The 23,990-nt window shown below is 45.5% G+C and overlaps 1 protein-coding gene across 1 annotated transcript in view; it reads right to left on the minus strand.

Annotated features, from left to right (window-relative positions):
* Window positions 1-23,710, minus strand: part of WNT3A (Wnt family member 3A) — a 220,472-nt gene extending 196,762 nt beyond the window's left edge. The window contains exon 1 of the mRNA XM_075315890.1: window positions 21,713-23,710. Coding sequence (XP_075172005.1) covers window positions 21,713-21,783 — 71 coding nt within the window. The 5' untranslated portion in view covers window positions 21,784-23,710. The remainder of the gene's footprint in view (window positions 1-21,712) is intronic.
* Between the last annotated feature and the right edge of the window lie 280 nt (window positions 23,711-23,990).

Consider the following 23,990-nt stretch of genomic DNA (forward strand, 5'->3'; position numbering starts at 1 on the left):
CACCCAACACACCCCACACTCCCGGTCAGGCACATCTAAGTCAGACAAAACCCTTGTTGCCTTCCTCCAGGGGCTGATGATCACACCAGAGGGTGGGCCAGGCGGTTGGTCCCGCCCACCGAGGAGTTCACAGTCCTGGAGGCGGGAAAAGAGCTCAGATAAGTTTTGACAGTGAAAGTGGAAGGAGGAAAGTGTAGTAGTGGAGCAACTGACTGACAGCGTCCGGGTGTGTGGCCCGGGCGAGACAGCAAGGTTGGCAGACGGTGGTGACCGTCTGCAGGAGTGGCCTATCAGAGTTACCGTAGGGACCGTGGACGGGCGGTGGCCCGGCGGTACCGGACCGGTACACGAAGAGAAGTCAGCACCATCAGGCAGGGGCTTACGGACCCCGGCAAGGCTAGGAGTCGCCGTGAATTTGCCGAATTCGTTAGTGAAGGGGACCTCCTGGGTTTCCAAACAGCCAAGTTCCGACAGAAGGCAACAGTCCAACCAGAAGAGGGAGACACCGCCAAGGCAACCGTTTCTCAGGGCCAGAGCCTGCGGGCAAAAAGGGGCTCCTCCAGCCCACATCCAAGCTGGGGAGCGGGTTACCGGTGGGAACCCATCGGAACCAACAACTGTACACAGGTGCAGGGAAAGGCAGTTACCATCAACCTGCCGGGAGCAACAAAACCGCAGCCGTCTGTGGGACCCGTCCATCCAGCCGAGTGTTTTACCGAGAACTGTGTCTTCATCATTGGGCTGAGTGAGTACCACTGTGCCGTGCGGCACAGCGCTGCCCCCGCGACCCTGCACCTCACCAGGCCCCGTAACCCGCCTGCCATCCACCCCTACCCCATCACCGGGCGCCTGGGACAACCAACCCCCTACCCATGGAGGGGAGAACTAACAACAAAGCTGCTCCCAGTCACCGCTCCTGGGATCCCCGTTCAGAGCAGTGGTGGTGTCACCAAAATCACCACAACCGTGGGTGGCGTCACAGACAATAACAATCAACCCCCACAATCAAATCCCCTTTTCACTCACGGGTGAGGAGCGCCGCTCGAGTCCCCGGGATCCGGCCCACCGCTCAAGCCACCACCGAGCAGCTGCAGCAGCGGCCGGACCCGAGCAGTGGGAGAGCGCGGCGTCCCCTCCTCCGCCTGCGACATGTGCGTGTGTGCAATGTTGCTATGTTCATTATCCATGGTGCTGGTGGAGAAAGTACAAAGCTCAGCTATCTCCAAAAGCCCAAAGAGAAAGAATTTCGTGGCATCACATCTGTTTAACCAAGCCAATCCATTCATTGCCAAAAAAGGTGAATACGGTTGAGAGATCAAAAACCCTTGTTTTTGCGATCAGTGAGGGACAACGATCAGACATTTATCACCCTTTCTGTGGAGAAGTGATAAATGTTTTAGTGGTAAAACACCTATGCTTATCATTGTAGAAGTTCTTGTTGCAGACTTCCAGGGAATCCATGTCCAGTCTTAAAGGAACATGGAACCTGCATAATATAATATCAAGCTTGCATAGTTAGTTGGTGACCATCAAGTTCCTTTGTAGAAAAGATCTGGCTCAGCCTTGAGAGCTTTGTAAATGGAATGACATGCCATGAAGCCGATGTACATGTACCTCATGGGTAACAGGAGAAATAAAGCCTACAACACAAAAGCCTCACCCACACCCGATACAGACTACAAAACCCCTAGACGTACAACTAAAAACACCACCTAGGAACTGGCTCTGTGAGAGGCCACCGAGGAGTTTCTTGTACCTCCTGAAGAACCAGAAGGAATGCTGCTATGCACAGTTAACCAAGAAAGGGGAGTGTGCAGAGGTAGACGGGAGACCCTAGGTGAGGAAACAAAGCATTTGCACAAGGGAACAAAAAGGAGAATAATAAATGAAAGCAAGGGAATCCTCCCACCAACCTAACTGAGGACAGAAGAAAGATGATGGGCAGGTAAATAAACAAACAGGAGTAATAGAAATGGTCTATTCCAAGCAGGCAAAATCCCTTTGTTGAAGGTTTGGAACGCTTTAGCAATATTTCATCTAGAAGTATAGCTAGCAGGGAAGTGTAGTGAAGGGATAATATATATCCCCAAAATGATACATTGGAAAGCACCTGAAGACAATGAAGGGCAGGAAGAAAAAATAAAGATGATAGGAAAGTGGGAAAATAGAGAACATTGAGACCATGAAGAACATGAAAAAAGGAGAACATGCAGAATACAAAAAATTGAAGAACATTAGATCATGCGGAATATGAGAAAATGGAGAACATTGCTAGCATGAATGGATGGCGAACATGAAGCTGGAGAACATGAAGCTGGAGAACATGAAGCTGGAGAACATGAAGCTGGAGAACATGAAGCTGGAGAACATGAGGGAATGGAGAAAATGAGAAAAGTAACAACAGAAAAACCCTCCACTGACTTTCCCTCTGAAAAAGACACGTAAAGCGTCTTCCACATTCGCGCCTGACTCTCCGTGCACCATTGTCTATGGCGGCTGACATCTTGTGAGAACATCAGTTGTAGCCGCTCTTCAGACATTAACCACTCATAGCCTCAGGCTGGGACAAGCCATGAGTTGAATCAATGTGAAGAGAGGGGCTTCCAAGGGTCCAGCCATGAAATCCTGGCCTTACAGCTGTCAGAGCACACAGATGACAGCGGCTTACTCCCTCAATTGGCGGATTATATATTTGTGTGAGAACACATTACACAAAGCTGCACTTTAAGGTGAGATTTGGCAAAGCCGCCCGGAAGCCCCCTTGTAGAGCGCAGGTGAAGCTATCTTACGAAATGCATGAATTTTCAGTTATTATTATAGATTTACTGAAGGGGTTTTCAAAAGTCTCTTTGATCTTGGAATATTTTACTCCAATTTTCTGCCCCGGGTTAATCTTTCGGAGATTTATTTTCAGCCTTAAACATTGTCTGGTGATTGTTTCTAGGCACAAAGTATTCGATGAGATCATGAGAGGTGGACACGGGAAAACGAGACAATTCCTCACTGAACTCTTCAACCAAAGCTGCCGGATCTCAGCTGGTGCAACCATTCTGTACATGAAAGGGTCTCCTACCACCAAATATTAGTCAAGCCACCTCCGTCCTCCTGACACTTTTGTATTGATCAGTCCTCCTGACACTCCTGCATTGATCAGTCCTCCTGACACTTTTGTATTGATCAGTCCTCCCGACACCTCTGCATTGATCAGTCCTCCCGACACCTCTGCATTGATCGGTCCTCCCGACACCTCTGCATTGATCAGTCCTCCCGACACCTCTGCATTGATCAGTCCTCCCGACACCTCTGCATTGATCAGTCCTCCCGACACCTCTGCATTGATCAGTCCTCCTGACACCTCTGCATTGATCGGTCCTCCCGACACCTCTGCATTGATCAGTCCTCCCGACACCTCTGCATTGATCGGTCCTCCCGACACCTCTGCATTGATCAGTCCTCCCGACACCTCTGCATTGATCGGTCCTCCCGACACCTCTGCATTGATTGGTCCTCCTGACACTTCTGTATTGATCAGTCCTCCTGACACTTCTGTATTGATCAGTCCTCCCGACACCTCTGCATTGATCGGTCCTCCCGACACCTCTGCATTGATCAGTCCTCCCGACACCTCTGCATTGATCGGTCCTCCCGACACCTCTGCATTGATCGGTCCTCCCGACACCTCTGCATTGATTGGTCCTCCCAACACTTATGTATTGATCAGTCCTCCCGACACCTCTGTATTGATCAGTCCTCCTGACACCTCTGTATTGATCAGTCCTCCTGACACTTCTGTATTGATCGGTCCTCCTGACACCTCTGCATTTATTAGTCCTCCTGACACCTTCTGCATTTATTAGTCCTCCTGACACCTCTGTATTGATCAGTCCTTTTGACACCTCTGTATTGATCAGTCTTCCTGACACCTCTGCATTGATCAGTCCTTTTGACACCTCTGTATTGATCAGTCTTCCTGACACATCTGTATTGATCAGTCCTACTGACACCTCTGTATTGATCAGTCCTCCTAACACCTCTGTATTGATCAGTCCTACTGACACCTCTGTATTGATCAGTCCTCTCTACACCACTATATTGATCAGTCTCCCTGACACCTCTGCATTCATCAGTCCTCCTTACACCTTTTATATTGATCAGTCCTCCTGACATTTCTGTATTGATCAGTCATCCTGACTAGGGATGCATGAGCACTACAGTGGTCGAGGGTTCAACTAAACAGAAGTCATTGGGAAACTTGAGCATTTTTATAGCAGACCCCACTAGAGGGCAGAAGAGGCTGTAAAAATGCACTGGGAAAATGCCTGGATGCATTTCTGACTCCCAGGTCACTTCTGGGAAGAAATAATTAAATAATTTAAAAACCGTGGGACCCCGCCATTTTTAATAACCAGGTAAAGTAGACAGCTGGGTGCTAATATTTTCAGTCTGGGAAGGTCCTTGGTTAGTTGGCCCTTCCCAGCCTAAAAATAGCAGCCCGCAGCCGCCCCAGAATTTGCGCATCACATTACTTGTGCTAATTGTGGCACTTTGCCACCACACCATGGCAATCGATATGAGCAGGGGCAATCAGGGTAATATTTTCGGGGTTGATTTCAGCTGGTAATGTTAGTTGGCATCAAGCTCAGGGGTTAGTAATAGATAGGGGTCTATCCAACGCCCTACTACTATCACAGTAAGTGTACAGTGAAAACAAGAACTTGAGGATCTGACATCCATTGTGTAGTTGCCCAGGAGTTAGTAATGGAGAGGCATCTGTCAGACACCCCCATTACAAATATAGTAAGTGTAGAGTTTAAACAGCACATATAGTTAGGTCCAGAAATATTTGGACAGTGACATCACCAAACGCTGGGTTTCCTCCTTCTTAATGCTTTGCCAGGCCTTTACAGCTGCAGCCTTCAGGTCTTGCTTGTTTGTGGGTCTTTCCGTCTTAAGTCTGGATTTGAGCAAATGAAATGCATGCTCAATTGGGTTAAGATCTGGTGATTGACTTGGCCATTGCAGAATGTTCCACTTTTTTGCACTCATGAACTCCTGGGTAGCTTTGGCTGTATGCTTGGGGTCATTGTCCATCTGTACTATGAAGCGCCGTCCAATCAACTTGCAGCATTTGGCTGAACCTGGGCTGAAAGTATATCCCGGTACACTTCAGAATTCATCCGGCTACTCTTGTCTGCTGTTATGTCATCAATAAACACAAGTGACCCAGTGCCATTGAAAGCCATGCATGCCCATGCCATCACGTTGCCTCCACCATGTTTTACAGAGGATGTGGTGTGCCTTGGATCATGTGCCGTTCCCTTTCTTCTCCAAACTTTTTTCTTCCCATCATTCTGGTACAGGTTGATCTTTGTCTCATCTGTCCATAGAATACTTTTCCAGAACTGAGCTGGCTTCATGAGGTGTTTTTCAGCAAATTTAACTCTGGCCTGTCTATTTTTGGAATTGATGAATGGTTTGCATCTAGATGTGAACCCTTTGTATTTACTTTCATGGAGTCTTCTCTTTACTGTTGACTTAGAGACAGATACACCTACTTCACTGAGAGTGTTCTGGACTTCAATTGATGTTGTGAACGGGTTCTTCTTCACCAAAGAAAGCATGCGGCGATCATCCACCACTGTTGTCATCCGTGGACACCCAGGCCTTTTTGAGTTCCCAAGCTCACCAGTCAATTCCTTTTTTCTCAGAATGTACCCGACTGTTGATTTTGCTACTCCAAGCATGTCTGCTATCTCTCTGATGGATTTTTTCTTTTTTTTCAGCCTCAGGATGTTCTGCTTCACCTCAATTGAGAGTTCCTTAGACCGCATGTTGTCTGGTCACAGCAACAGCTTCCAAATGCAAAACCACACACCTGTAATCAACCCCAGACCTTTCAACTACTTCATTGATTACAGGTTAACGAGGGAGACGCCTTCAGAGTTAATTGCAGCCCTTAGAGTCCCTTGTCCAATTACTTTTGGTCCCTTGAAAAAGAGGAGGCTATGCATTACAGAGCTATGATTCCTAAACCCTTTCTCCGATTTGGATGTGAAAACTCTCATATTGCAGCTGGGAGTGTGCACTTTCACCCATATTATATATAGAATTGTATTTCTGAACATGTTTTTGTAAACAGCTAAAATAACAAAACTTGTGTCACTGTCCAAATATTTCTGGACCTAACTGTACACTCAGGAAAAATAGTTTATTTGCATACAAACTCCCTCACACTATCACCGTTCACCAATTTATTAAAAATAAACAAAATCAAAAACTTGAAGATCCGACGTAATCCTCTGTGTAGTTGTCCCACGATGTCCCCCGAATCTGTAGTCTAACCTATGGAGACTCTTCAGAGAACGAGACACAAGAGGTCACTCCTGGTCAGCGGCAGCCCTGGAATGAATTTCTCATGCGCTGATTTGGAGTGACCTATGGAGCCTCTTTGTCTGTACAAGGCTCCATAGGTTGGAGTGCGGTTTCGTGGAACGTTGTGGGACCACTACACAATATTTATATCGGATCTTCATGTTAAGTTTTTTTAATAAATTGATGAACAAGGGATAGGGTGAGGGAGTGTGTATTCAAGTAAACTATTGTGTATGTGTTGTTTTAATTCTACACTTGCTGGGTTAGTAATGGGGGTATCTGACAGACACCTCTCCATTACTAACTCCTGAACTTGAGGCCAGCTGTCAATTCACAGCTGATATCAACCTCAAAAAATATTAAACTGATTGCCACCAAAGCAGGGCAATTGGCAAAGCACCGGAATTGGCGCAACTAATGAATGCGCCAATTCTGGGGTGGCAGCAGGCTTATTTTTAGCTGGGAAGGGTCAAATAACTATGAGCCTTCCCAGCCTGATAATAGCATCCTACAGCTGTCTGCTTTTACCTTGGCTGATTAAAAAAAACAATACAGGGAGTCCCATGCCGTTTTTTAAATTGATTTATTAAATTTAAACCAGGTTAAAAACACCCTTTTGTACCAAAGGCACTAAAGAGTGCAAGTGTAAAACCCTGCCTATATACCTGCTCTAACTAAGCTCTCCCTCCTACGTCATCTCTCCCTGAACTGCTTACAGAGGACAGTGTGCCGAACATCGCGCCCCTAGGTCTCCTATAAAACCTGATGATGCGATACAACCTGCCAATCACTGTAATGCCAGTAGCCAAAATGGCTATAGCATTACCATGATTGGCAGGAAATTCCTGCATGTTTAGTGGCTAAAAACAGCTATGAAACATGCGGACTTGAGCATGGCGCTTGAGCACTCCCTATACTCGGTCAAGTTTGAACGTGACGAGCACCCCAATGCTCGATCAGGTAATGACCAGTGCTGAGCACGCTCATCCATCACTACTCCTGACATCACTATATTGATTAGTCCTCCTGACACCACTATATCGGTCAGTCCTCCCAACACTTCTGTATTGATCAGTCCTCCTGACACCTCTGTATTGATCAGTCCTCCTGACACCTCTATACTGGTCAGTCTTCCTGACACCTCTATACTGGTCAGTCTTCCTGACACCTCTATACTGGTCAGTCTTCCTGACACCTCTATTTTGAAGAGTCCTGCATGAACTGTTCACCGGGGAGGATCAGTACAAGTACACATGCAAAATGGATAGAAGGGACCAGACTCGGAAGAAAGGTTAGGAAGGGAGAAAAGGGAATAGTTATATTGGTGAGGTGAAGTGATTAGCCAGTCTTTTTAGAGCACAGATAAAACTTTGGATACCTGGAATTAACCGGATTGTCTGGGACACCGCATTCCAGTGAACTGGAGCAGCACGAAATAAGTTTTAGAGATGGCAGTGTGTTGTTTGGGTTATGGAGAAAGTTAATCTGATATCATTAGCAGAACAGAGAGCACAGGTAGGGTGGTAGACAGAAATGAGGGAGATGTAGGGAGTGCAGGACTGTTGAGATGACAAATGAGGAGGAGATGTAGGGTGGTTGAGCACTGTGGAGTGGACAGGTAGGATGATAGACATAGATGAGGAATAGATAGATATAGGGTGGTGCAGCAATATGGAGAATACTTAAGGGATGAGGATGAGATGTGTGGCAGTTCAAGCCTGTGGAGACAACGGGTTTGGTGCTGCACAGATGTGGAAGAGATGTAGGATGAGGCAGCACTATGGAGAGGACAGTTAGGGTAATAGACAGAGATTAGGAGGAGATGCAGGGTGGTGCAGAACTGTGGAAAGGATGGGTAGATGATAGGCAGAGATGAGGAGGAGATGTAGGGTGGTGCAGAACTGTGGAGAGGATGGGTAGGTGATAGGTAGAGATGAGGAGGAGATGTAGGGTGGTGCAGAACTGTGGAGAGAATGGGTAGGTGATAGGTAGAGATGAGGAGGAGATATAGGGTGGTGCAGAACTGTGGAGAGGATTGGTAGGTGATAGACAGAGATGAGGAGGAGATGTAGGGTGGTGCAGAACTGTGGAGAGAATGGGTAGGTGATAGGTAGAGATGAGGAGGAGATGTAGGGTGGTGCAGAACTGTGGAGAGAATGGGTAGGTGATAGGTAGAGATGAGGAGGAGATGTAGGTTGGTGCAGCACTGTGGAGAGGATGAGTAGGGTGATAGACAGAGATGAGGAGGAGATGTAGGTTGGTGCAGAACTGTGGAGAGAATGGGTAGGTGATAGACAGAGATGAAGAGGAGATGTAGAGCGGTGCAAAACTGGAGAGGACAAGTAGGGTGGTAGCAGAGATGAGGGAGAAGATATAGAGGTGCAGCATTGTAGAGAGGACAGTTAGAGTAGTTGGCAGAGATGAGAAGGAGATATAGGATGGTGAGACAAATAGGATGGGCCCTATGACTGAATCCTGAGGAACCCAGACAGTAAGGAAAAGAGGAGGGGAAGAAGTGCTGGCAAATGAGACAGTGAAGGAGCGGTCAGGGAAGTAGGAGGAAAACCAAGAGAGAGTGGTGTCCTTGAGCCTGATAGAGCCATAGTGAAGAGAAGTGATCCACAGTGTCGAATGCTGCAGAGATCCAGGAAGATCAGCCAGGAGCAGTGACCATTAAATTTAGCTGTTAGTAGATCATTGAAGACTTTAATAAGAGCAGTTTTAGTAGAATGTAAGAAGCGGAAACCGGATTGTAGAGGGTCGAGAGATTAATTATCTGAGATAGCAGCTCAGACGGCAGCAGACCAGTCTGTTATTAGCAGTGCAGTTCATGGTCAAGGGATGGTCCACCTCATATCTCTACAATGATCAGTCCTCCTGACACCTCTGTATTAGTCCTCCTGACACTTCTGTATTGATCAGTTCTCCTAACACCTCTGTCTTGGTCATATTTGTGTTTTTTTTCCCCTGCTAAATATAGAAATTGGGTCTTTCTATATTGAGTACAGACTGCGGGTAGCTCCGATCTTTACTGGTCTGTGTTATCACAGTATTGATGTCCTCACTGATCTCTGATTTTCTCTGTGTTGGGGAGTTATTGTCCTCTGGAAGGACAGATACCAGTGTTTGTTCCTTCTTTGGAGCTGTATTTGCATATACGCATGTCTCATTATTTGCATATAAGAAAGTGCAGTTCATTAAACCTACTAATTATGCTTTAAGCTCCACTGGTGCCCTGCTGAGAGGAGATGGGATGCTGCCGCTCATCCGCCGGGCCTGGGTATCTGGGGACCGGGGAAGAGAGAGTTTCAGAATAATATCCTCACTCCCTCGTCTCGTCTTTGTACAAGCACAAACTTAAAAGCTGAGGGGAAGCTTTATGATACAATTTCTTAAGGTATAAGCTTGTCCACAGAGATAGAACGTTCCACGCGGAGAGAAATCAGGATGTTAAACTACGACTCATAAAATAATAATAACACCACTAATATTTAAGGGTCCAGGAACAAAGGATGGTGACCGGCGGTGGTTTATATCCCACATCTCACCGATGCAGTGGGGGGATTGGTACTTAAAGGTAAAGACTAGGACAAATAAGGCATTGCAGTCTTCACCAATTCTGAACCTTTAGTCCCATCCGTCTTTCCTCTGGGTGCTACTAAAATTTTACCTGTAGTAAATTACAAGGATGTTCTCGTCTTTTACACAGACCTAGAGGGGCTTTATATTTTAATGGTCGTCCCTCCCTGTCATTTCTAAAGTCCTATGTGGCGGTCTCCTCACCCACCCATTAGGCCATAAAGCTCCATATTTTCCATTCTCCTGGATATTGGTGGTAAGTTTCCCACACTCCCTCTACAAGCATCGTCCAGCCCCGTACCCTCTGGTGCTTCCTGACATCTTGGTTTATTGCTCAGAGAACTTCCTCTACGAGATACGCTTAATCTTGGGCTTGAAGGACACCTGGTTAATTGATTTATTAGCTGGATGGGACACATGCAAATAAATATTACGGTTTGGGAACCTTGTCCCTGAATACTTCACACAGTCCATATCCCTCTCGTCATTACAGCTAAAAGTGTGAAAAGAGGGATACAAAGATGTATAATAGAGAACCTACTGCTTTGGTGTCTGATGAACAAATCACGGCCAACATGGAGACGTAAAGAGCCATAGGCTCATGGTTGGATGAAGAAGCAGACTTGGACCATATTTCTAGTGTTTATACACATTAGCCTAAAGATAATACAAATTTCAGCCATAAATGTAACAATGGATGATCTTTTAGTCAATGAGTATCATCATCTAAACTAAAGTTTGTTTGAAAGACAGACAAATGAAAAATGCTTCATCCACAAATGATTTTTCTTTGAAAAAATATTCTGAGAATGATAGATCCTTCTACACCCGGCGTTACCGAATATGTTTGGCTAATATGGAGTAAATGTCTATACCTGGCATCTTCGTAATGATTCTTCACCCATCAACCTACTTTTGACTTCTCTATGGCCAAGTTTACGCAACATAGCCACGAACCATGTAATAAGAGGAGATGCAGGAAAAGATGAAAGATTGGAGAAAGAATAGAGATGATTGAAGTCTCCTCAAATTTTACAAAGAATTTGAATTCTCCCCAATACAATTTTTGGAGAGGACTGAGGCTGTGGTGGAGGAGTGAGTGGCATGAGGAGGACATTTTCCTCACCCATCATTTATTATTTTCAATGGTCTGGAGAGATCCCAGAGATTGATAAATGACATTGAATTTCCTGGCGAAGTTCTAGAGACCTGACAGACTCAAATTTGGCAGATTTACTTGTCTCTATGAAAGAAGCATCAATGGTCTTCAAAGTGGAGACGTTTACATGTATGGGTCTTATTGCAGGATAAGGCACAGCCACAGTGTAAGAGATGTTGAGGTGCACTTGTAGGTTTCCACACCATATGTCCAGCATAGTGGTGGATAACACTGCCTTTACCACTACCCTGACAGTCTTAATAACAAGTTGTCTGATGAAGGCCACCTGGCCGAAACGTCACATGTTGCTTTAAGACTTATGGAATAAATTCTTCATTTGTATCACTACATGTATGGGTCAACCATGAAGAGCTGAAGACTTGGTAAGAATAAAGAGAAAACATTAAAAATGAGGCTCAGCCTGAAGAAGACAGATAATGTAGAGCTGTTGGTGAAGACGAAGTAGACGAAGAAGCTTAGAATATTTTATTCTCCAAAATCATGGAGCACAGGACAGAGCTGCACTCGGAAAGATCCAAAAGAACTTATCATCCAACAATGTTTATTTCTAATCATTATGATCTTTGAGATCTTGTGACATGTTTAGGTATGTGAAGTTGGACAAAATATATTGGGACAGGAAAAGATTTGTATCTCTGATTTTTGGATGCGATGATAACTTCATGGAACAGAAAGTTGTGGATTCTCGATCAATTTGTAGAGGAACGTTCTACCACATACCTTATATTACCATGATCTGAGAAGATGCAGCTCACAGAAATCATGGCACTATATGAGAATAGACACACACAAGACGTTGTGCAAGAGCTCCGGCCTCATGGGGTCCGAAGCTGAGACTCACTTCACCCCATTCATAAGAGGAATAATGATTACATCTTAGAAGGAATCTACATGTCCAGGTTACGGGTTCACTGGGACATCATCTGCCACAACTACAATATGAGCCACATTATAATCGTCACACTCCGCCAAGAGGAGAGGACGGCGCTTTCTGCGCACACTTTACTTCCTGTCCAATAATTACACAAAAAAAAACAATGCAAACATAAACCATCTTAAATGGTAGATTTATTTTATTTATATCTGTCCATATCTATAGCTATCCATTCATCCATCTCATGTCTCTCAAATCTACTGTGCATCTAGTATCAATCTATCTTCATATCTAGAATCTCTCAACTCTAATTATTATTTATCTATTATCTATCTATTATCTATCTATAGCTATTATCTATGTATTTATTTACTGTATCTTTTATCTATCTATTATCAATTTATTATCTTTGTATCTGTCATCTATCTATTATCTATATTGTATCTATCATCTATATATTATCGATATTGTAGCTATCATCTATCTATCTTATCCATCTATTATCTATCAATTATGGATCAATTATCTATTATCTATCTATTATCTATCTATTATCTATCTATCTTTCTATCATCTATTATCTATCCTTCTATCTATCCTTATAGCATCTATCTATTATCTATCTATCCTTCTATTATCTATCTATTATCTATCTATCCTTCTATCATCTATTATCTATCCTTTTATCATCTATTATCTATCTATTATCTATCCTTCTATCATCTATCTATCTATCCCTCTATCTATCTATCCTATCTATCATCTATTATCTATCAATTATGGATCAATTATCTTTGTCTTTCTTATCTTATCTTTCTATCATCTATTATCTATTATCTATCTATCCTTCTATCTATCATCTATTATCTATCCTTTTATCATCTATTATCTATCTATCATCTATTATCTATCCTTTTATCATCTATTATCTATCTATTATCTATCCTTCTATCATCTATCTATTATCTGTGTACTTTGTATCTCCTGTGTATCTGTCTCTTTTCCTGATCTCACCCCTCGGCCTCGCACTCCAGGAGCAGAGGCTTCTCCTTTACTTCTGACAGCCATCTGTCCTGTTTATCACACTTTATGTTGGGGGTTTGATATTTTGTCCTGATCTCTTGTATGAAGACAATAAAAACAAGAGTTTGAGGAATTCAATTGTGTCTTAGAAGCGTTTCCACCCACAGAGAGCGTCACAATCGCCCAAGACCTTTTTCTCCCAAGTGATAAATTGTCTATTTTAAGAAAAGTTAAGACAAGATATATTTGGGTTAGGGGTCCGAGTCTGAAAAGAAGCGAATAAATAATTAACACACGGATTAAAGGACCACTCGCTCCACAGGACAACGGCCACAGAGCAAGATGTTCCATCATGGATAAAGACACCGCCGAGGCTTCTAGCGTTGACCCCCAAAATACACGTCTCATATATTTGCAGCACAATGAGCCGGGACCGAGCAGCATGAAACCAAAAAAGAGACAACCAATACTGCAACCGATAACAAAACTAATAAAACGGGGTGTACTAATAAATAAGAATTACTCCAAATATTGATGATATCTCCACGTATCCCGAATAATCTACTGCACAAATCATCTGAATAAAGAGAAGCATAAAACATAAGAAATAATTAAATATAAAAATGATTTCTTATATTTATTCTTTTTTTTTATTTCTAATTCTTTTTTTTATTATATTAAATGTCTTATTCATTTAAATCTGTTTAAATCTTATTACACTATCACATTACTAATAATTCCAGGCAAATACAAGTTTATTGCACATTTTGTTTTTTTCTATTTTGTTTCAAAATATTTTTCACAAATTTTCCAATTTTGCATCTGATTTTTGAACACAAATAATGTTCTGATTTAATTTTGTTCGTTATCAGTATTGTTTTTAGCATCATTTCAGTCATTTTTTTTATATTTTTTTATGTCTTTATTAATTTGTGGAAAGGATTCATTATTGGACTCTCCAGGTCACTCGTGTTTTTTGTTTTTTTTCGTTTACATTATATTTGATGATGGAATATTCTTTGATAATGGATTTTTTTTACATTGGAATAAGAAGAAAGATTTGAAATTCAGTGAAGTGCTTAAAAAAGAGCAAAAACAACAAGAACTAAATTCTAGAATCTATTGAAAGGATTCATTATTGGACTCTCCAGGTCACTCGTGTTTTTTGTTTTTTTCGTTTACATTATATTTGGTGATGGAATATTCTTTGATAATGGATTTCTTTACATTGTAAAGAAGAAAGATTTGAAATTAGATGAAGTGCTAAAAAAAAAGAGCAAAAACTAAATTCTAGAATCTATTGAAAGGAATCATTATTGGACTCTCCAGGTCACAACTGTTTTTATTTTTTCGGTTGAAAATTCTTTGTTAATAGATATTTTTTACATTGAAAAGAGGAAAGCTTTGAAAATTATACGAAATGTAAAAAAAAAAAGAGAAAAAAAACACAAAAACTGAATTCTAGAATCTATTGAAAAGATTCATTATTAGACTTTTCTTTTGTGTTACATACGGTTTGGTGAATTCTCTGTTACAGTTTTAGGTGTGGAAAGTTCTTTACATTTTGGGAAAAAGAAAAATTTTGAAATTAGAGAAAATGTAAAACAAAAATAAAACAAAAACAGAAAAAAAGAAAACGGAATTAAATTCCAGAATCTGCGTCGAAGCCTCTGGACTTATTGAGCTCTGGATGATAAATCCGTTTCACGCTTTTTTTTTACTTTTTAAATCAGTAATAGATTATTTTTCTATAGAAACGATCTGCGTCAAAGTGTGAGAAGTTCCTGAACCCGGGACGTGTCCGCAGGGGAGATGACACAAGTGCAGTTAATGTCACTTAACAGGAATTGCACAAACAGAAGTGACAATCATTCCATCCACCGTACCCGGCCGCGGCTCCCAGCACTTTAGGGGACAGGATGGGGGAGGGGGGGAGGTACATACAATTTTATTTTTCCTTTTTTTTTTTGTAATTTTTGTTTCTTTTTTGGCTAGAAAAAAAAAAAAAAATCCTTTGATAATTTTTCTTTGCACGTGTCTGAATTTGTCCATTTGCTTCTCGCCAAAGGGGAAACAATAGATTAAAGCACAGTTAACCCTTGCAATGCAAAACCGCCTGCAATTCAAAGACAACTATTTAGCAGAAATTGCTCCGACCCCGTCTCGGCCTCAGAGCCCTGCAGCACCTCGTGCCACATAGCGAGCTGCACATTCCTATGGGATGAAACGGGTTAATGTTTTATGGCTTTGACTGCAGGCAAAATTATTATATATCTGTAAAATCCAGGAACAGAAAAAAAAACATTTAAAAATGACAAATTGAGGTTGAACTAATTTCTGCGGATCTTTACTGGTCTTAAAGGGGCTTCATTCGCCCTTTATGTCATGTGCGCCCCTCGCTGTTCAGGGGGCGGAGCTTCTCATTTACATGACACTGTTCCTTTAAAGTTCAAAAATAAAAGCTGTAAATGTAACTCCAGTGATTGAGGGTTAAAGCAAACTAATAGTAAAGGGATCCGGATAATTATATAAAGAACAAAAAAATGACTAAAAAACAAAGTAAAACAAAACACATTTCAAATGACTCCAAATCTTTCCTGGTAAGTTATTATTTTAATGAAAAGCTCGTTAATCAAAAATTACTTATCGAAATGTAATTATTGGATGGATTTAATTATTTATTACATGATTACAATTTCCTGAATCACAGAAAACAAAAAATAAATTAATTTGGATTTAATAATGGGGGGAAATAACAAATACTATTAAGCTATAAGTGAAAGGTTTTAACTTTTTTTTTTGCTCATAAAAAAATACAAAACAAAAAACAATTGAAATATATAAAAAAATGCAAGGCAAAGAAAAAAAAAATATATAACTAATAAAAATATATAAATACTAAAAATGTTGTCTCCCTTTGTATTGAGATATAAAGAAGATTCTGAAGAAATTATTTTAACTTTTATTTTCTTGTTCTTTCTATTAAAAAAAAAAAAAAATTCAGTAAAAAAAAAAATCACAAAAACTAAAATGAAGTGTAAGACTTGTAGCTGTGTTTTTGTCTTTTTTGCCCTGTAGGTGCGCAGCAGAGCCATACACTCGCTCGGGGAGGTGACAGGGAATATTTATGTAGGTTGGGGAGGAATGTCTTCCCCCTGTCAGCTCCAGGAATGCATCAATGCTTTGTAATTATAAGCTGTATAATAACTGTGAATTAAACATTGCTCATTATGGATTACAGGCCAGGTGTTCCTTCTGCCTGTCTTATCAAGAGCACATTTGCATTTTATTACCTTCTAATTGAAATGAATTCTGTCTTGCAGACATACCTGAGATGCTTCAGAGAGACAAGGAACCTCACCCTCTGGTGACACCGAGTGCACCACAAGCCCAGCTACACTTTACCCCACAGCGGCTAATACTAATTATCACATACAGAGCATAGCACTGTGGTGGGGGGGGGGGGAAGCATGTGGACCGCTCTCAGGATCAGTCCTCACTATTATTGAAATATCACTTCATTGCACATTATACAAATATTGACACAAGGCACAGTGAGCTCTATGTAGAGAGTACTATGGGGTGAGATCTGTCGGGTGAGCACTGTGGGATGAGTTCTGTGGGGTGAGCACAATGAGGAGAGCACAACAGAGTGAGCTCTGTGGAATGAACTCTGTTGGGTGAACTCTGGGGTGACCACAGTGGGGGGAGCTCTCTGGGGTTAGCACAGTGGAGGGAGTTTTGTGGTCTGAGTTTAGTGGGGTGAACACAGTGGGGTAAGCACGGTGTCGTAAGATCTGTGGGGTGAACACAGTTGGGTAAGCACGGTGTCGTGAGATCTGTGGGGTGAACACAGTAGGGAAAGCACAGTGGGGTGAACACTGTGGGGGGAGCACAGTGGGGTGAACACAGTGGACTGAGCTCTGTGGGTTGAGCACAGTAGGGTAAGCACAGTGGGGTGAACTCTGTGGGGGAGCACAGTGGGGGGAGCTTTATGGGGGTGAGCACAGTGGGGGGACCTCTGTGGGGTGAGCTCAGTTGGGTGATCTCTGTGGGGTGAGCATAGTGCGGTGAGATCTGTTGAGTGATCTCTGTGGGATGATCTGTGTGGGGTGAGCACAGTGGTGTGAGCTCTGTGGGGTGAGCTCTGTGGGGTGAGCTCTGTGAGGGAAGCTCTGTTGGGTGAGCTTTGTTGGGTGATCTCTGTGGAGTGAGCATAGTGCGGTGAGGTCTGTTGAGTGATCTCTGTGGGATGATCTGTGTGGGGTGAGCACAGTGGGGTGAGCTCTGTGGGATGAGCTCTGTGGGGTGAGCTCTGTGGGGTGAGCTCTGTGGGGTGAGCTCTGTGAGGGAAGCTCTGTGGGGTGAGCTCTGTTGGGTGAGCTCTGTTGGGTGAGCTCTGTGAGGGAAGCTCTGTGGGATGAGCTCTGTGGGGTGAGCTCTGTGGGGTGAGCTCTGTGGGGTGAGCTCTGTGGGGTGAGCTCTGTTGGGTGAGCTCTGTTGGGTGAGCTCTGTGAGGGAAGCTCTGTGGGATGAGCTCTGTGGGGTGAGCTCTGTTGGGTGAGCTCTGTGAGGGAAGCTCTGTGGGATGATCTGTGTGGGGTGAGCACAGTGGTGTGAGCTCTGTGGGGTGAGCTCTGTGGGGTGAGCTCTGTGAGGGAAGCTCTGTTGGGTGAGCTTTGTTGGGTGATCTCTGTGGAGTGAGCATAGTGCGGTGAGGTCTGTTGAGTGATCTCTGTGGGATGATCTGTGTGGGGTGAGCACAGTGGGGTGAGCTCTGTGGGATGAGCTCTGTGGGGTGAGCTCTGTGGGGTGAGCTCAGTTGGGTGATCTCTGTGGAGTGAGCATAGTGAGGTGAGGTCTGTTGAGTGATCTCTGTGGGATGATCTGTGTGGGGTGAGCACAGTGGGGTGAGCTCTGTGGGATGAGCTCTGTGGGGTGAGCTCTGTGGGGTGAGCTCTGTGGGGTGAGCTCTGTGAGGGAAGCTCTGTGGGGTGAGCTCTGTTGGGTGAGCTCTGTTGGGTGAGCTCTGTGAGGGAAGCTCTGTGGGATGAGCTCTGTGGGGTGAGCTCTGTGGGGTGAGCTCTGTGGGGTGAGCTCTGTGAGGGAAGCTCTGTGGGGTGAGCTCTGTTGGGTGAGCTTTGTTGGGTGAGCACAGTGGTGTGAGCTCTGTGGGGTGAGCTCTGTGGGGTGAGCTCTGTTGGGTGAGCTCTGTGAGGGAAGCTCTGTTGGGTGAGCTTTGTTGGGTGATCTCTGTGGAGTGAGCACCTTGGGATGAGCTCTGTGGGGTGAGCAAAGGTAGGGGATAATTAGCGGAGGCTTCGTCTTGGCAGATGACTTGCTCTGCTGACTCGGTTCTCCCGCTCCTCGGATCTGCTCTCTGCTCACTCTTGCCTTGTCAGGGCCCATTAGGTGAATGGTGAGTTGATAATTACAGTTGAGGCTTCTGCTCAGTGCAGATCTTCTGTACAAACATCTCATCACATACCAGGAGCCTCTGCTTCCCACAGGTAAATACCTGGTGAGACAGATCTCCCTGCAGCTCCTCAGGCGAAGAGGACACCTGCCCACTGAGGGGGGGGACCACAGCCGAAATCTGGGAGCTTATCTGGATCCTGGGCCTCCTACATTGTGATGAGTTCTGTGTATTAATACATCAGGCACAATAACACTGAACCCCCAGATCTCAGGAGAACCCCCTGCCACAAATAAGGTGAAAAGGAGGGTGCAACCAGTACACCCCAAAAACACAAGGGGCCCCTAATACACCCACAAACCCAAGGGGTACATAATACACCCCAAAACACAAGGGGCCCCTACTACACCCCCAAAACACAAGGGGCCCATAATAAATCAGCAAGACACAAGAGGCCCCTAACATAGCCAGATAGCACAGGAACCGGCAGCTGTGAGCTACATCCACAGCAGATCGTGCCGATCCTCAGAGATCTGACACCCACCGACCAGAAGGATGTCAGAGCTATAAAGAGGATAAAGGATAAGAAACACGAGACAATAACCACAAGAAATGATAAAGATCTCAACAAAGCAGCGTGAGGAAGAGGAGCAGCTCTGTGCACGGCGACCCCGCGAATCTGCCATCATCCTCTATTATCTCTCTGGCTTTCTCTATCTTTCTATCTGTCTTTATATATATCTCTCCCTCTCTTTCTATCCCTCTCTTTATCCCTCTCTCTTTCTATCGCTCTATTGTTCTCTATCGCTCTCTATCTAGCTCTCCCTATCACTCTCTCACTCTCTGTCTATCTCTCTTTCTATCTCTCTATCCATCTCTCTGTATCCCTCTCTTTATCCCTCTCTCTATCCCTCTCTCTTTCTATCGCTCTATTGTTCTCTATCGCTCTCTATCTAGCTCTCCCTATCACTCTCTCACTCTCTGTCTATCTCTGTCTCTATACCTCTCTGTCTATCTCTCTTTCTATCTCTCTATCCATCTCTCTATATCCCTCTCTTTATCCCTCTCTCTATCCCTCTCTCTTTCTATCGCTCTATTGTTCTCTATCGCTCTCTATCTAGCTCTCCCTATCACTCTCTCACTCTCTGTCTATCTCTGTCTCTATACCTCTCTAGCTTTCTTTCTATCTCTCTATCCATCTCTCTGTATCCCTCTCTTTATCCCTCTCTCTATTCCTCTCTCTTTCTATCGCTCTATTGTTCTCTATCGCTCTCTATCTAGCTCTCTCTATCCCTTTCTCACTCTCTCTGTCTATACCTCTCTATCTTTCTATCTCTCTATCCCTCTTTGTCTATCTCTAGCTTTCTCTATCTATCTTTATCTCTATGTCTCTATCTTTTATTCTCTCTCTTTGTCTCTCTTTATCTCTGTCTTTCTCTCTCTATCCCTCTGTGTCTGTCTCTAGCTTTCTCTCTCTGTATCTCTATCTATCTTTCTCTATCTCTATATTTATCTTTCTCTATTTCTCTTTCTCTCTATCCCTTTCTCTTCTCTCACTTTCTATTTCTCCATCTTTATCTCTCTGTCTCTATCTGTTTCTCTTTTTCTCTATTTCTCTCTCTATCCCTCTATCTCTATCTTTCTCTGTCTCTATCTGTCTGTTTCTCACTTTCTCGCTATTTCTCTTATCTTTCTCTCTCTATATTTATCTCTATATCCCTCTCTCTCACTTTATATTTCTCTCTATCTTTATCTCTCTCTATCTTTCTATGTTTCTCCCTTTCTCTCTCTATCTCTCTATCTTTCGCTGTCTCTATCTATGTTTCTCCCTTTAACTCTTTATCTCTCTCCCTCTCTATCACACGTACACATATACACACATAGCTGCCTGTTCTTGTCTTTCCTGCTTTCATGTTTTTCCCTTACAGCAAAATAAAATAAAAAAAAAAAGTTTTGTGAGTTTCTCCTGTTTTCTAGCAGCTGAGTGACTGCACCTTGTGCCGATCTCACCTGATTATTGCATTGTCAGGATCACTGTGGACACAGACAAGAGGGGTCCTGTGCGGGGACAGTATACAGCCCTGTGCAGCCCAAGAGCTCATCAAAATGCATTATCCCACCTGCTCTGGAGGTAGAAATAGCCCCCGACTGTCCGCACAGGTGACACCAATGATATGTTCAGGGGCAGGAGGCAGTGAGCAAGGGCAGGGGGCAGAGAGAAGGACGGGGGGCATAGAGCAAGGGCAGGAGGCATGGAGCAAGGGCAGGAGGCATGGATCAAGGGCAGGAGGCAGAGAGAAGGACAGGGGGCATGGAGCAAGGGCAGGAGGCAGAGAGAAGGACAGGGGGCATGGAGCAAGGGCAGGAGGCAGAGAGAAGGACAGGGGGCATGGAGCAAGGGCAGGAGGCAGAGAGAAGGACGGGGGGCATGGAGCAAGGGCAGGAGGCATGGAGCAAGGGCAGGGGGCAGAGAGAAGGGCAGGAGGCATGGATCAAGGGCAGGAGGCAGAGAAAAGGACGGGGGGCATGGAGCAAGGGCAGGAGGCAGAGAGAAGGACGGGGGGCATGGAGCAAGGGCAGGAGGCAGAAAGAAGGACGGGGGGCATGGAGCAAGGGCAGGAGGCAGAGAGAAGGACGGGGGGCATGGAGCAAGGGCAGGAGGCAGAGAAAAGGACGGGGGGCATGGAGCAAGGGCAGGAGGCAGAGAGAAGGACGGGGGGCATGGAGCAAGGGCAGGAGGCAGAAAGAAGGACGGGGGGCATGGAGCAAGGGCAGGAGGCAGAGAGAAGGACGGGGGGCATGGAGCAAGGGCAGGAGGCAGAGAGAAGGACGGGGGGCATGGAGCAAGGGCAGGAGGCAGAGAGAAGGACGGGGGGCATGGAGCAAGGGCAGGAGGCAGAGAGAAGGACGGGGGGCATGGAGCAAGGGCAGGGGGCAGGAGGCATGGAGCAAGGGCAGGAGGCAGAGAGAAGGATGGGGGGCATGGAGCAAGGGCAGGAGGCAGAGAGAAGGATGGGGGGCATGGAGCAAGGGCAGGAGGCAGAGAGAAGGGCAGGAGACATGGAGCAGGAGGCAGAGAGAAGGGCAGGAGACATGGAGCAGGAGGCAGAGAGAAGGACGGGGGGCATGGAGCAAGGGCAGGGGCAGTCATCAGCCCAGGCACCCCATTCTGTGGGATCTCCCAGTCAGTACCTGTAATCACTAATAATGCTGAAATCACCGCTCAGTATCTCACATCCCGCTGCTTTTTATAGGATTGGGTACTCACCACCAGATCGGATACGTTGTCAAAACCTGGCTGAGTCCACAGAGAAAAAGCAAATATCCAAAAGAGAACATTGTCCAGGAGGGTGAAGGATGAGAACCAGAAGCCGCAGAGCTCAGATTCTTCTCTTCTTCAATGGAAAATTAAATTGTACAAAAAATCCCGAAAGATCCAGAAATACAGCAAAAAAATAGAACTCCCAAGTTGTGAAAAAGGGTCAGCGGGCAGGTGGTCAGGAGCCGACTCTCCTCCTGTGCTGCAGGTAGATGTCAGCTGGCCTCTCCTCTGCAGGGTGCTGCAGGCAGGCAGGGTAGGAGCTGGGCTCTACTTTTCTAGGTGTTGTAGGTAGGTAGGAGCCTATCCTGGGTACAGGTGGGTGAATAGCTGGGTCTCCTCTAGTACTGGGAAGGCAGCAGGTTATAAGGTTCTCCCCTTTTCCTAAGTCCTGGAGCCAGGTAGGAGCCTGGTTTTCCTCGTGTAATAGGCAGGTTGGTAAGAGTTTTGCAATTGTACTAAGCAGGTGGGTAAGTGTCTGACTCCACCTTGCCTTGTGTGCTGCAGGCAGTTGGGTAGGAACCTGGTGCTTCCTTTGACCTAGCACTGCAAGAGAGTCTGGCTCTACTTTACACCTGGGCAAGAGCCTGGTTCTTCTCTAGACCTGGACAGGAGCCTGGCTCTCCTCTAGAGCTGGGTAGGAGCCTGACTCTCCTCTAGACCTGGATAGGAGCTTGGTTTTCCTCTAGACCTGGGCAGGTGGACAGGAGCCTGGCTCTCCTCTAGACTTCGGCAGGTGGACAGGTCCCTGGCTCTCCTCTAGACTTCGGCAGGTGGACAGGTCCCTGGCTCTCCTCTAGACTTGGGCAGGTGGACAGGTGCCTGGCTCTCTAGATGTGGGCAGAAGCCTGACTCTCCTCTAGTCCTGAGCAAGTGGGCAGGAACCTGGCTCTCCTCTAGTCCTGGGAAGGTGGGCAGGAACCTGACTCTCCTCTAGTCCAGGGCAGGTGGGTAGGTTGCCTGGCTCTCCTCTAGCCCTGGGAAGGAGCCTGGCTATCCTCTAGTCCTGGACAGGAGCCTGGCTATCCTTTAGTCCTGGGCATGTGGGCAGAAGTCTGGTGCTTCTATAGTCCTTTGCAGGTGGACAGGAGCTTGGCTATCCTTTAGTCCTGGGCAAGTGGGCAGGAGCCTGGCTATCTTATAATCTAGTGCAGGTGGGCAAGAGCCTGGCACCCCTACAGTCCTGGATAGGAGCCTGGCTATTCTTTAGTCCTGGGCATGTGGGCAGGAACTTGGCTATCCTTTAGTCCTGGGCAGGAGCCTGGCTATCCTTTAGTCCTGGGCAGAAGCCTGGCTATGCTTTAATCCTGGGCAGGAGCCCGTCTATCCGGTAGTCCTGGGCAGGAGCTTGACGCTGCTATAGTCCTGGGCAGGTGAGCAAGAGCCAGGCAATCCTTTAGTCCTGGGCAGGAGCTTGATACTCCTATAGTTATGGGCAAGAGTCCAGCTATCCGTTAGTCCTCGGCAGTTGGGCAGGAACCCAGATATCCTTTAGTCGTGGGCAGTAACCCAGATATCCTTTAGTCCTGGGCAGGTGGGCAGAAGCCTGGCTGTCCTTTAGTCCTGGGCAGGTGGGCAGGAGCTTGATGCTCCTCTAGTTTTGGGCAGGTGGGCAGGAGCCCGGATACCCTTTAGTCCTGGGCAGGTGGGCAGGAGCCCGGCTGTCCTTTAGTCCTGGGCAGGTGGGCAGGAGCTTGATGCTCCTCTAGTTTTGGGCAGGTGGGCAGGAGCCCGGCTGTCCTTTAGTCCTGGGCAGGTGGGCAGGAGCTTGATGCTCGTCTAGTTTTGGGCAGGTGGGCAAGAACCCAGATATCCTTTAGTCCTTGGCCGGTGGGCAGGAGCCCGGCTATCCTCTAGTCCTTGGCCGGTGGGCAGGAGCCCGGCTATCCTCCTGTACTAGGTGCGAGAGGCTGCACTGAGCTGACACTCTGGAGAACACACTGCAAGTAAATATTAAAAAGAAAAAAAAACTTTGGAGCAGACTCCTTCCCTGCAAGGACCCAATCAGCAGTTCTTGCCAAGGGGGAAATGTGATGACACTGCTGCTGCTCTGTCAATCAGGGAGGAATGAGCTAATTGCCAGGAGATAGTGTTTTAATAGTCATTAGGACATGTTGGCCCACAAGCCCCTCCGCCGCTGCCCCAGTGGTGTCCTTTACAACAGGGGCAAGATTTAAGGGACTTTAAATAGACAAGGGGACTCCTGGGGTTCATGTAGCTATAACAA

Source organism: Anomaloglossus baeobatrachus, chromosome 6 (assembly GCF_048569485.1).
Source record: "Anomaloglossus baeobatrachus isolate aAnoBae1 chromosome 6, aAnoBae1.hap1, whole genome shotgun sequence".
NCBI classification, from domain to species: domain Eukaryota; kingdom Metazoa; phylum Chordata; class Amphibia; order Anura; family Aromobatidae; genus Anomaloglossus; species Anomaloglossus baeobatrachus.